Source organism: Polyodon spathula, chromosome 2 (assembly GCF_017654505.1).
Source record: "Polyodon spathula isolate WHYD16114869_AA chromosome 2, ASM1765450v1, whole genome shotgun sequence".
NCBI lineage: Eukaryota > Metazoa > Chordata > Actinopteri > Acipenseriformes > Polyodontidae > Polyodon > Polyodon spathula.
Window position 1 is genome coordinate 78,771,603 of NC_054535.1, and position 12,477 is coordinate 78,784,079.

Below are 12,477 nucleotides of genomic sequence, written 5' to 3' on the forward strand. Positions count from 1 at the left end.
TATTTTTAAACGTTATTTATTTATTAGGGTTCATAACCTTAATTTCACAATTAAGTAAATGTACAGAAGTCATGTAAAAAAAAAAAAAAACTTCTCTAAAAGTGAAGTTCCCCTTTTACACAATACTTCTGGTAACTCATTCACTGTCATTTACTAACCACAAAAACAAGTATTGAGCAAGACTCACTGGTTCCTATGAAAACGTTCTTAGAAACTAATTAAACTGAAGTCCCTTTAATAGCTGTAAATTGGACAGTACCTTAGCTGTGCCCTCTGTGCACACTACATCATGACAAAACAGTGAAAGAATACAAGCTTCTTTCTTAGTCTGTAAACGTACGCTGTGGTCTCGTAGGCGAAATTCAAGAGAACAACGTCCCCAATGCTCAGTCCGAAGCCTGCGGCCACTCCACGGATCTCTCCCGCATAGGGCTGTGGGAAGAACTCCTCTAGCGCAGCTGCTATCGGCTCCACGGCATGATGAACCCACTTTGGAACCGTAGAACTGTAATACAAAACAAACGTATTAGACCTTGACTGTACAGAAGGGAGACATCTGCAGTAATCACTAAAAATATTTCCTGTTATTTAGCCTGTATATTTCCTATGTTAAATCCCCAGACCAAAAGTCCTTAAAAAATGGTCCCTTGTAAGGAATTAATATGTGGCATATGAGCGTTTAGCATGACAGCAATGCAGAAGAGAATTGCCAGCAACAGGAGAGAGTACCAGGAAGTTTTTACATAAACCAAATTCAGTACAAAGTTCAATTCAGCTGAGTACTGTGTTTTCAGACGCTGCCACTAGGATTATGTTGATGCTGACCACCCAATATTTTCTTTAGTTTTGCTAAACTCATTTTGCTTCAGTGGAAGGATACAAAAGGTTTTCAAAATTAAAATAAATTTTGGAAAAACGCTCTACAGAAAACGTATTATAATCTTGTGCAAATTAATTATTCTTTTAATAATTATTTTAAAAGACTATTATAATAAAATAGATATTCTTCTGTATTAACAGAATCCAGAATACAAAAGACAAGGAAGTGTTCGTTGCGGATAGCAATTTGATTTGTTAAGCGTGTAAGACTTCCGAGTAGATATGAGTTCCTAGTATACTGAACCGTATAGTATTTTTAATGCCAGTAAATTTACAGCAGTTATACCAACCATATTTGTATTTATTCAACCTATAGGACAATGACAATGCACCTTACGTGACAACATCAGAGCTGTTGGCGAGACACTTATCATAAAACGCATTTAGATTTTTTGTAGTAATGTAGTTACTTACTCTATGACTTGAGCTGCAGCTTTCCTCATCAAAGCTCCATCAAAATGTTTCATCAGTGGTAACCATCTCTCTTCCGGCGGCTGATCCAAACTAATATTAAACTGTGGAGGAGAAAAGTCTGCATCTCCGAACCGGCTAAAGCCGAGCAGAACCGCCGACCACAGTAACAACATAATTGCACAAGTTTGACAAGAGAACTGACAGGGTCTCTTTGCTTTCTCTAAAGAACTAGAAGTGAGTGAGCGGAAACGGTAGTTACTGCCCCTGTGAGGGCGGAGGTAGTTAATGCGTCTTGCTTTTTGTGTTCTTTCATCCCATGTTAAAATGGCAAGGGAAAAATAATTATCGTGTGCTTTTCACAGCGAATACAGCAACACAATAGCATACTATACATTTTATCATGCATTCCACTCCATAAAACCTGTAGATTTACGAAGTTGGTTACGTCACTCACTTGAGCATAATGACAAACTCTGTCCTGGGGACCCCCTGTGGCTGCTGGTTTTCATTCCAACGGAGCTCTCAATTACTTAACTAGACCCTTAATTGTACTGATAATTTGCTTAATTTGACATTTTTACTTGTTTTCAGGTCTTGAACAGTTGCGTATTTCAAGTTAGCTGTAACATTTGATAAGTAACCAGGACCGAGATTGAGAAGCCCTGATGTAGACAGTATGGAAAGCCAGATTAGCATTTTAAGATATGAAATATTTACAGATCTGTAAATCATTTACAGATATCTTTAAATGAATGTGATATCTGTAAATAACCCATTTTGAAATATCTAAAAAGTGAAATAAAGACATCTCAAATTGATTTACAGACATCTTTAAATAATGTTTTACTAGAATGGTACGCCAAACTTATTTAGAGATATCTTGAAATAACTTACCGTTCATTTAAAAGACATCTCGAAATCATTTTAAGATATTTTAAAATATTTAGGAGATATCTGGAAATGATTTAGAGATACCTATAAATTAATTTGCGATATCTTTAAATGATAATTTGGCTTACCATACATAACGCGGGAGCTCAGTCCCAGGGGCTGACGTTGTTCAATTGAGATCATGCAACGGTACAAACTCTTATATAAAGTACAGGATCAATAACTATATTGTCCTACGTGTGTTTATAATATTCAATTTCATGTGTATAAGCCGAGCAATTTGACATACTTGTACACAATATTGAATGAAAGTAATAAATAAACAAGTAAAAATGTAAAGGGAACTATTTATGGAATATAAATTGGATAGCATGATCCACAACATCTATACTCGTTTCCACAATGACCTATGACTTCCTATAACTGGTGAAGTGGCTAATCCTACCCATACTGTTCTAGGAATAGGCAGATACTATCCCATTTGCAAAACAACTTTCTGAGGATAATGTTCTATTGTGAATATTTTGTGGATGAAAACTCTTTAGTGCTTTAAACATTATGGGGTTGATACAACTGATCTAAACACCACCACTTTTTAAACATTACAAATAAAACCAAACCTGGAGTTTTAATTACCTTTAAAAGACAAACCTTCTTGAGACACGGTTATAGTAGTTTGCTTTTACAATTTAAAAGCAGTGCGCCAGTTTAAACCAATTTAATAGACGTTTGTTTTACAACCATATTTTATCTGTTACATACAGGGTACAGCACGGAACCAGTGTAATTAGTACTGAATCCTGTGTGCAACCCCCAAATTCCCATGTAGGGGAATAATTGCATAGAACCATTCCTGTACATGTTTGCTGCTACTCTGTACTACAATTATTCACTGAGTTATATGCTTTAAAGTATTTTGCGTTTATGATCTATTAAGTTTATAGAAATAAAGTGAATGTATTAAACTGCAGGTATGTGTGGCTGAAAGCTAAACTGTAGGTGGTGTGACAAAAAGGAACATGGCTCCAGCTTATCGGTTGATCTTTATTGTGTTACCTCGTAAATACCTGTCCCCCCTGTTGTTGTTGCCCCAACTGAGCTGGCTCCAGCTTATTGGTTGAAAGGGAAACTACCCTGTCTCTCTGTAAAGGTATAATAACTGTATGCTAACTCTGTATGGCAGAACACTGCTCGGGCTTCCTAACACTGATGTGTTGAGCTGTTCTCGTTTGCGCAAACTAATAAAGCTTTATATCTCTGAACACCTGGTGCAGTTGGCTCTTCAAAGTTGCGGACCTGAAAAGTTCCACGACATCCCGCTCCCGCACCCAAATAGAAAGTTAGTAGAACTTTATGGTACAACTATAAAGAAAAAATTCACAGACCACCTCCAATATAGAATACAATGCTGGTTGGTGCATATACATGGTGTAAATGGAAGCAGTGATAATCCGCAAGGTGCACTGCTTGTTCCAAAAATAATTGCTATAAATGTATTTTTTTTTTTTTTTTTTTTTTTTTAAATTGGCTTTGCATGCAATGGGCTGAACTAACAATGGGATATTGTCACGATTCAGCTTAAATTTCTTGATAACCAAAATAAATCATCCTTATTGAGCACAACAACAGATACAAAATTGTAAGCAAGACATAAACAACAACATTAACTGAAGTTTAAATATAGATTTGTTTGTTTAATAGAAAAGTTGTAGGAAATAGTCTACTTAAACACCTTTATGATACAACATACTGGTACAGTCAATCTTTAACACACATTTTTTTCAAAATGATGTATAACAAATCACAGACAGGTATACCCTGGTATCAGGGTAAAAGTAAAACGTTCCTTAAATAGAATAATGCAAGCTACTCAGCTTTATTTCATTGGCTTCTCTGCAGTGCACAGAATGTTTTAATTGTTGTTGTCCTGGGTAGAATGGCTGTTATTTCATATGCATTCTTTTCTTTTTCAGGAGCGCATCACGGAGAGCAACCTGAAAACAAACAAGCAAGGATACAGCTAGAAAATATACAACAAAAACAAAAAAGACAACAGTAATAAAATTATTATATTACAGACGCTAAAAACTATTCATGGCAGGGCAGTGAAACGCGTAGCACAAACCACCACTGAAAACAAATACAAGGGGACACCACAGTGGGATCAGAAGCCATAAAAACCCTACCTATTTTTTTCCCCTAAATTGATGAAGGCACTAGGCAAAACATTTGCCTACTTGACCTAATTCCTAATAGCACTGACCTTATAATCTATGGTTGAGGGTTATTGCAGTTAAGAATTCAGTTTAAATAACCACCACCATCCAAGACTAAAAATGCTGTTACTATTGGATTACAATATCTATAAAGGGTTTACGTTACTTAATTCACCTCCTTGCAAGAGTTCAAAGTTCCCAACTGATCTTAACACAGACTGTCTACATCTTTGCCTATATGTAAAGTGCATAATAACGCTTTAATTCAGGTTTACCTGCTTATCTCTAAAGGAGCGCTTGTTTTTAGTCCGAACATTCTGGCTGTATCTCATCATCATGAAACTCTTATGCTTCTTCTTGTCCTTGTTAGTGGTGCTGGCGTAGGGATTCAGTTTTCCCCTTTTCTTCCCAAATTCACTCCTTTCGGTTCTTCCAGCCTGATTAAAAACATAGGAGGCATTATAACCCACAGGATATGATTCCAACACCAGATGTAGTTGATGGTTTATCCAAGTCAAATAAACAATTCTTCCATTCAGGTATCCTACAGTATGTTATTGAGAAACTGCTAAAATGATGAAAAAGGACAGAGCAGTCCCCAGAATTCTGGAAGGTTGAGATTAAGTTCTGGGTTCTCCTGTACAATGGAATTCATCTCCACAGTTTTAGGTTGAATACATTTTATTTGTTGTCTATAATTTGCTTTAAAAAAAAAACTATCATGGTTAAAAGTATTATTATTTAACTGCAAATCACTGAAATTATTTCTACTTAACAAAATAAAAAAACACACACTAGTGAGCAGGAAGCACTGAACTCTAAATTGATGTTCAAATCTACAGGGTAAATTTCTCACCATTGCGGTTGCCAGTCTTGTTTCCTTGTCAGATTTGGGTTTCTTATGCAGATACTCAATATCTCTCAAAGTAAGCAGTTCCCCTCTGAAAAAATAACACAAAAAAATATATTTACAGTTCTTTGTTATATTTGTTTTGTTTTTTACTTGTATGGGACTTGGGGAAGCACAAGTAAATCTGGCAATTTTGTCTCTGGACTAATGCATGAAAAGAACAGACAGTCGCTTTATGAACTGCAGCAGAGCAATAAAAATATTTCCCAAAAGCCCTTGCACAGGACTCTACATGGTTTCCAAACAGGAAATATTCCAATGAATCCCCTTTGCTCTAATGCAATCACATTCCTACACACACACCGACATTTAAATTATTCACTCATGCTCACAGATCTCACAAATGTCCTTACGTGGGAGTGGGGCGAGCAAGAAATGCTTTGCTCTGTAAATCAAAAGTCCTGTGTATGGATAATGCATACCCTAAATTAAAAGCACTGATTAGACCACAAACAGGAAAAAAACTACAAGCATTTGTAACAGTTTTCTTCTATGATGTGTGATTTTATACATTTTGCATCCCCATTTTTTCAGTGACATAACCTTTGTCCAAATTCAACATTACCTGCTTTCGTCGTCACTATCCACATTCTTTCTCTTCTGACCTTTTCCAGGGGCAGCATTCACCTCTTTGGCCATTTGAGCGAGGCGGATTTTCTTGAAATCCTCTTGTGTTAGAAGCCTGCTCACAGTGACAGCGGCTGCTTTAGCTTTTTTCTCCTCTTCAGTAATGCCCTTTAATGTTTCAGCCTGAAAACACAGGAGCCAATGTCAGAATGTAATCAGATTATTCTTATTTTAACCACTTTTATAATAAACACTGAATTTAATAATGCAAATACAAATTACATGTTTTCTCTGTTGGTTTTGCAATTTAGTTAAGCGATAACTACAGGGCGCATCGAGTGTACCAGGAGGTAAGTGTTTCCGAGTGGATACAATCAAAGATTTTTAAACCAGAAAGGGAGACATCTACCTTCAAGTACACCTGCATCCTCTAGTTATAGCCATTCTTGTGCTTTGATCTTAATTTTATAAAGGTCTTTCTGCATTTTAATAAAACTATGAAATATTATTTTCTGCAATGAGTCTGACTTCAGCCAAAATCAGTCATTTAGCTACAGGCTACTGTGCTCTGCTGTTAATGAGGGGGAGACTTTGTGAGTTCTCTTGTACATCAAAAGTGGACAGTGCCCTCTCCATCATGATATTCAAATGAAATCCTGATCAAACCACTAGGTTTTAGGGCTTGAAAATGTACATGCTAATTAGAATGACATATGCAAGCAAAGTAAAGTCTCCTGTTAAGCAGAAAACAGGTAAAAGAAATCTACAGGCGCACAGTACCACACCTCCACCAACTAGGCATTAGGCTTTTAAAAGTGATCAAATACACATCCAAAAAAAATAACAAGTGCACTGCACACATGTATCACCTCAAACCCTAAAATAAAACCATTTGACAAGATACTTAAAATTCAGGACCAACCACTTCCTGCTGCATTTCATCCGAGGAATGCTGCACATCGATCCACTCTCCATCGTCCTCTTCCTCGCTCATACTGGCACTCTCCCATCCCTCTGAATGTGTGTGTGGTAAGGAACAAATGAGAGACAATCCACACTCTTTGCATGTAAGACTACACTGCATATATGTTACTGTTAGAATGGATTCAACAATATAAATTAGTTTAATTCTAAATACTATTCAAGTATACATACTGCAGATTTTAAAATCATAGCAAGTTTTAAAACAATGTTGAAAACTTTGCGGGGACAAAGAATATAACAACAGGTACCTTCATCAGCGACCTCCTCTTGTTCGACCTCCAGTACTTCTGCCCCAGGAATGTAGTCTTTAGATTCCAATTCTCCATAGCCAGGAATCTTGGCTTCTATTGAAGCTTCAGTAGGCTTACCCTGAAACCAGAGATTCAATGCAACAGAATACAGATTTACTGAACTGAACACAGAAAAGAGGGTAGAAGTGGAATGTATTGGGATATTGGTATTATCAATCCACTGTCAACTGCAATTAGAGTATATTGATTACAATATCTGACAGTATAATTTGATTTTGAAAATGTGTTGAAAAATACAACACATGCTCAACAGAAAAAAAAAAGGTTCACCTACGTCAAGTTTATAGTTTTCTGTTATCTTATTGATAGAACGTTTCTGTGAATCATTTTCTTACCCTGTCCCTTTTGTGTAACATCTTGGGATTCAAAGTTCTGAAAAGCTGTATCAGAGCTCTTGCAGACATCATTACATCTAGGACAAAGGAAATATAAAGGTTTTGTAGGTCTAAATGAATTGTATACAAAATCCTACAAAAACACAAAAGAGAATTATGAGTAGCTTCACTGTTATTCAATAACTAATTATTAATTAATACCCATGTTTGGCAGCAAAACGAGACAAAGGTCTTAAACTCAATGGTTCTCATTTACCAATAATGAAGATTTTAGTTTTCAGACCTGGCATGTTTAGCTCACCAGTGCTGATGTGAATCCATTCACAGACAGAGGACCGAGTTAACCAGAAGTGAGAAGTGAAATGGACAGACAAATACTACTGTTGAGTTTGAGACCAATAAAGGCCAGACAGCTCCACTCATTTTACTGATCAAAAAGAAACAATGAACAGACTGGCTCACTTTTATCTTTATGTCCTTTATACTGCGCGAGGTCCTGCAGAAGGTCCTCTGTCATGGCGAGGGGACACCTGCCAGTCAACTCCTTGATGGCATTGATCCTACAATTAGAAACAGCTTGGGAATGAAGGAACTCAACTTGATGCAAAGCATTTAGAATAATGTTAACCCATTCACCAAACACCAAACTTGAAACAGGCGCGCTACTAGGTTGAAATAAGACTCCTTAACCTTAAGAAGATTCATTTGGGCCAACACATAGAAAATCCCTTCGAATATTTACGGTACATACGGTTTGTGGGAATACTTGTGGCCCTGGCTTTTAGTGACTTACTGTTTACAACTGTGCAAATAAATTGTATTTATTTTTTGTATTTTAAGATTGCACGACAAAAACACACACAAGACACACATACAAAATCCGTGTCCATACTAAATGGGTAGTTCGTCTAAAAAAGAATCAATAAATGAAAAACACATACCCCACTGTCATAACCTCTCCAGAGTTTCGGTCTGTGACAAAATTGTTTGCTATGGTCATCATCACTGGCTGGATAATCTGAAAGAACAGTCTGTTCATTTTAAAAGAATGCTTATTACATTAAAAGGGCACAAATGAGACAGTGATGGGTGCAAAACTAACAAAGCAGAGTATGCTTCCCGCTATGGGCAACAGTTTTGCATCACCCTATACAATTAGAATGAAATTTGCTGAATAACGTTGCGTTAATATATTGAATTACATACCACTTTGGAAAAATGTGACATTTCGAAATTTAACATGGAATACTGTACTACCGGTACTGCTACGGTTTCCGGTAGACTTTTGCGATATCATTATGTAGTTTCCAGGTGATGCAAACCTGGCCATAGCCGTACTCTCATGAAGAATGCATGCTAAAAACAGCCAAAAATAACAACTTTAATACCAATTATTAAATAAAAGTATAAAAAACATTTAAAAAACACTAATACAATCAGGATTAATATTCTGCACAAATTACTGATCAACAGGGTCTGGTCCCAACAGGACTGGATTAGTGAAAGTCAATTGCACTAAACTGACTGAAGTTGTCTTACAACTTCAATGAATTTGAAAACAGTTTGAACTTCACATATTTCAAGGAGCGAGTGGTAGATCCCACCTTTGACACTTTTGAGAAGGTTGCTGTTGTTATGACATTGACAGTTTTGGCATCATTCCTGAAAAAGAAGAACACAGGTTGGTTAACAGGTCTACAGTCACTGCACATACATAAAGCGTTGCTCTAGTTTTACTGACATCCTACCTATCTATCATCTTATCTGAACAACAAGACAATACATTTACTTTGTTGATCATCTTTTTATAGTTTGGATACCATGGTTTACTTCAAATCTATGCTGGGTAAAACTTAAAAAAAGATTATGCATAATAAAAAAATATCATCCTGGGGCATAAAATACAAAATGTGATAACACTAGTTTTCCATTACAGAATGAGTGACTCAGTTCTAGAGTTGTGTGCCTAGTGCTAGTTCATAGTGGACATTCTTTATAAAACACACAAACATGTGTTTTAACTAATTCACACGTCAATCCTATCGCACCTGACATTAAACTTCACAGTGAAATCTTATCGAGGGAAGAAACATTAAGAAATCCAGTGACAGTGTTGACTTACCAGATGTTTCTCTTGTAAAGCTCCATCATTACATCAAGTGAGATCTTTGCAGCAACTGCATTGCTGTCTCTTAGCATGGTGTACATGAAGTTCTGTAAAGTCTAGAAAGGTAAAAACACAATTGGAACCAACAGCCAGATAAATGCGGATGTATTGTCAAAACTAGGGGTGTGGCGATACGAGACATATCACCACTTTCAGGTTCCAGGAGTCCTTTGATTATACAGCAGCTCATTTGCACTTACTGTGTTAACTTTGTTGTTCTTATGTTTTGCATTGATATTCTTGATGTCAGTCACAATATGGATATACAAGGTCTGCAAGGAAACAAATGGAAAACGTTCATTTTACAATTTAAGAGACCCAGGTTTCATATGCCAGTAAACTAATTTAGCAGGTAAGGGGGTTTACCTTTCTAAGAAGCTTGTCATGACATCGCAGAAGCTCAAAGAAGAGTTCCAGCAAGCTTGTGGGGTTTAGGAGGTCTTTGTTTCTCAACAAAATCAGGGCTTTACAGAAAGTCTAGGAGAGGGGCAAAATCAATCAGAAATGGTCTGAAGTAAAAGTAGAACTTTAGCTGCATAAAAAGCACATTATATGTTACCAACCTACACATGTCAGTGGCGCATATGCTAATTGCCAATAATAATAATATTCTTCCTCAGGGTAACCCAACAGTCTTTTGCACAGCCTTCCACAAGACACTCAATCCTAAAACCACAACAGACTTGAATGCACATTTATGTCTGCGTTCCCAACCAATACATTTCTTCTTTTACCAGGCAAACCGTGTTATTGATTCAATCCCTAATTTTGATCTCCAGATTCCTGAAATCATCGGGGCCTATAAAACTGTTCTAAATAATGGTGGATCTATATATGTGCATTGTGATCATTCAAAAGTGAGCCTCAAGGTTATAAAAATCAAAACATCTAAGAGAGCAGTAGAGTCTCTATAAAACATATATAAAAAATGCCAACAGGATACTATTTGGGGATTTAGGAGGACAGAGGTATTTAGATCTGCCAGCATTGATATTAATAGACACAGATTTACCATTCGCAGGTCATGCGCTAAGACTGTGTGGTGGCAGAAAAGCAGCTCCTTCAGCTCCTGGGGAAAGTTGGTGAGCTGCTCTCGATAGCAGTGTCCAACCTGGAAAACAAATCCGATTCAGATATCACTTTCATTTGCCTTCAAAACGGTTAAGCCAGGTCATTACTTCAGCTTTAGCAGACAGAGTAGGATGAGATGGTATAACTGGTAGCTCAGTAAGTTTAGAACACTGTACACTTTCTTTCATGCCTGGAAGCCTACCAGCTGAAGTGCTAACATCTAAAACAATAAAAACATTCATTTAAATCCCCTTAGCAGGGACGAATGTTGCGATAGGAAGGGACATGCCTTGATGGGCCGAACTCTCTTCATTCCTAAATTTTTCATGTTTAAAGCTTACAGGTGAGGAATCACCCTTTTAAATAATATTGTTTACTATTATGTAATTAGGGAAGCCACAAGTGTTGTCTAGGATTAAGAAACTAATTTAAAGACAACACAGGGAAGTATGAAAGCAGATTTATTACCTGAGCCAAAAACATGACTAGTTCAGCCAGTTCCTTGTTTGGCTTGTCCGGCTGAAGCTTGAAGATCTGCACATTGGATTGGTAGTGCCTATACTGCTGCAGAAACTGGACAATAAAACGAAAGAATAATACTGCGTTTGATACATGATTGGAATAGCAAGAAAACGTGACATTACCTGCTGTACAATAAACAAATGACACAAAGTGTATCAACTCACTGGTGGAGGGATACTGTATTCTTGTTTGAAATGTCCCGAGCACACAACACACATTACCATACAAAATTACGTTCAGTTCACTGGTAGTTTCATGTAAAATGAAGAGTAATGCTTAAAATTACATTCCATCATTCACATTTAAACCCTTTTTTTTTTGTTTGTTTTATTTTTCCCAAACACTAAAGTGTAGTACCCGAAAAAGAATATTAGTTGGTTTGTAAACATTATGTAAAAATACAAAACAAAACTATATTTATAAAATGACAATAAATAACAAAACTGAATCCGAAATGTAATGTTCTTGATGACATGTTGCGCACTATTACTTTGTCACTACAATTTAAATGAATGGTTAATAAAAACATGATTTACCTCTTCCGTGTAGGACTGTGGGTCTCTTTTGATTAAATTCTGCAATTGTGGCAGATTGGTGGGTAGTTTGTTGTTATTTCTTCCCGACATTATTACTGTGAAAGTGCTGTCTGGCGTTAAAAAAAACAAACATATATATTGAAGTTTTCATCTGTAGTCCCTGCGTGGTAACAAGAAAGACGCCATGTTGGCACAGTTTAGTTTACACATCTACGGGTCAGGCACAGGGACAAGCAGCAATATAGACGTACGGGTGAATGGCGTTTAGAAATCAACTTTCCATTTCCAAAATAAGCAGCTCATGCCAGAGGATACGTTTTGTAAAGGAACAATAGAGACTGTTAAACGAAGAGATATTTGTTTGTACTACCCAGATCGCAAATACAACTGGGCAATCAAAGGTATTAATATTCTAAAAAATTAAGTTGTAAATCACGCCCCCATTGGAACCTTATTTCACTTCGAAATTGTGTTTCATGTAAAGGTGTAAGCAGTCTTTCAAAATTCGTTTAACAACAAAAAAAGAAAGAAATATTGTATTTTTTTCATATAATGGCTCTTCCATGTGACATATTTTATACATACAGGCCTATTTAATAATTTTGTAAATGTAAATTATTCCAGTGATTCAAGTAATCTTCTATATTACAATTACAGGATGTAGTGTTTTTTCA

General features: G+C 36.4%; 2 protein-coding genes across 6 annotated transcripts in view; both read right to left on the minus strand.

Moving 5' to 3' along the window:
- LOC121301472 (N-acylethanolamine-hydrolyzing acid amidase-like) overlaps positions 1-1,529 on the minus strand; it is a 9,745-nt gene extending 8,216 nt beyond the window's left edge. For 3 of the 5 annotated variants that reach the window (XR_005947624.1, XM_041230931.1, XM_041230918.1), the window contains exons 1-2: positions 1,294-1,528; positions 341-505 (exon numbers count right to left, since the gene is read on the minus strand). Coding sequence is in view for 4 of the 5 variants with exons in the window: in XM_041230931.1 (XP_041086865.1) it covers positions 341-505; positions 1,294-1,466 (338 nt within the window). In the remaining variant the exon portion in view is untranslated. Of the gene's footprint in view, positions 1-340; positions 506-1,293 lie in introns of all 5 variants that reach the window. The other 2 variants (XM_041230949.1, XM_041230939.1) reach the window with 1 other exon arrangement.
- Positions 1,530-3,852: 2,323 nt separating this feature from the next.
- Positions 3,853-11,998, minus strand: LOC121301493 (protein SDA1 homolog). Its single transcript, XM_041230963.1, has 16 exons — positions 11,804-11,998; positions 11,214-11,318; positions 10,687-10,785; positions 10,041-10,151; positions 9,875-9,946; positions 9,630-9,730; positions 9,112-9,169; positions 8,449-8,525; positions 7,970-8,067; positions 7,508-7,584; positions 7,110-7,230; positions 6,800-6,891; positions 5,876-6,060; positions 5,257-5,341; positions 4,676-4,837; positions 3,853-4,178 (listed from the first exon to the last, which is right to left on the minus strand). The coding sequence occupies exons 1-16, from the start codon at positions 11,891-11,893 to the stop codon at positions 4,128-4,130; spliced, it is 1,584 nt and encodes a 527-aa protein (XP_041086897.1). The 5' UTR covers positions 11,894-11,998; the 3' UTR covers positions 3,853-4,127.
- Between the last annotated feature and the right edge of the window lie 479 nt (positions 11,999-12,477).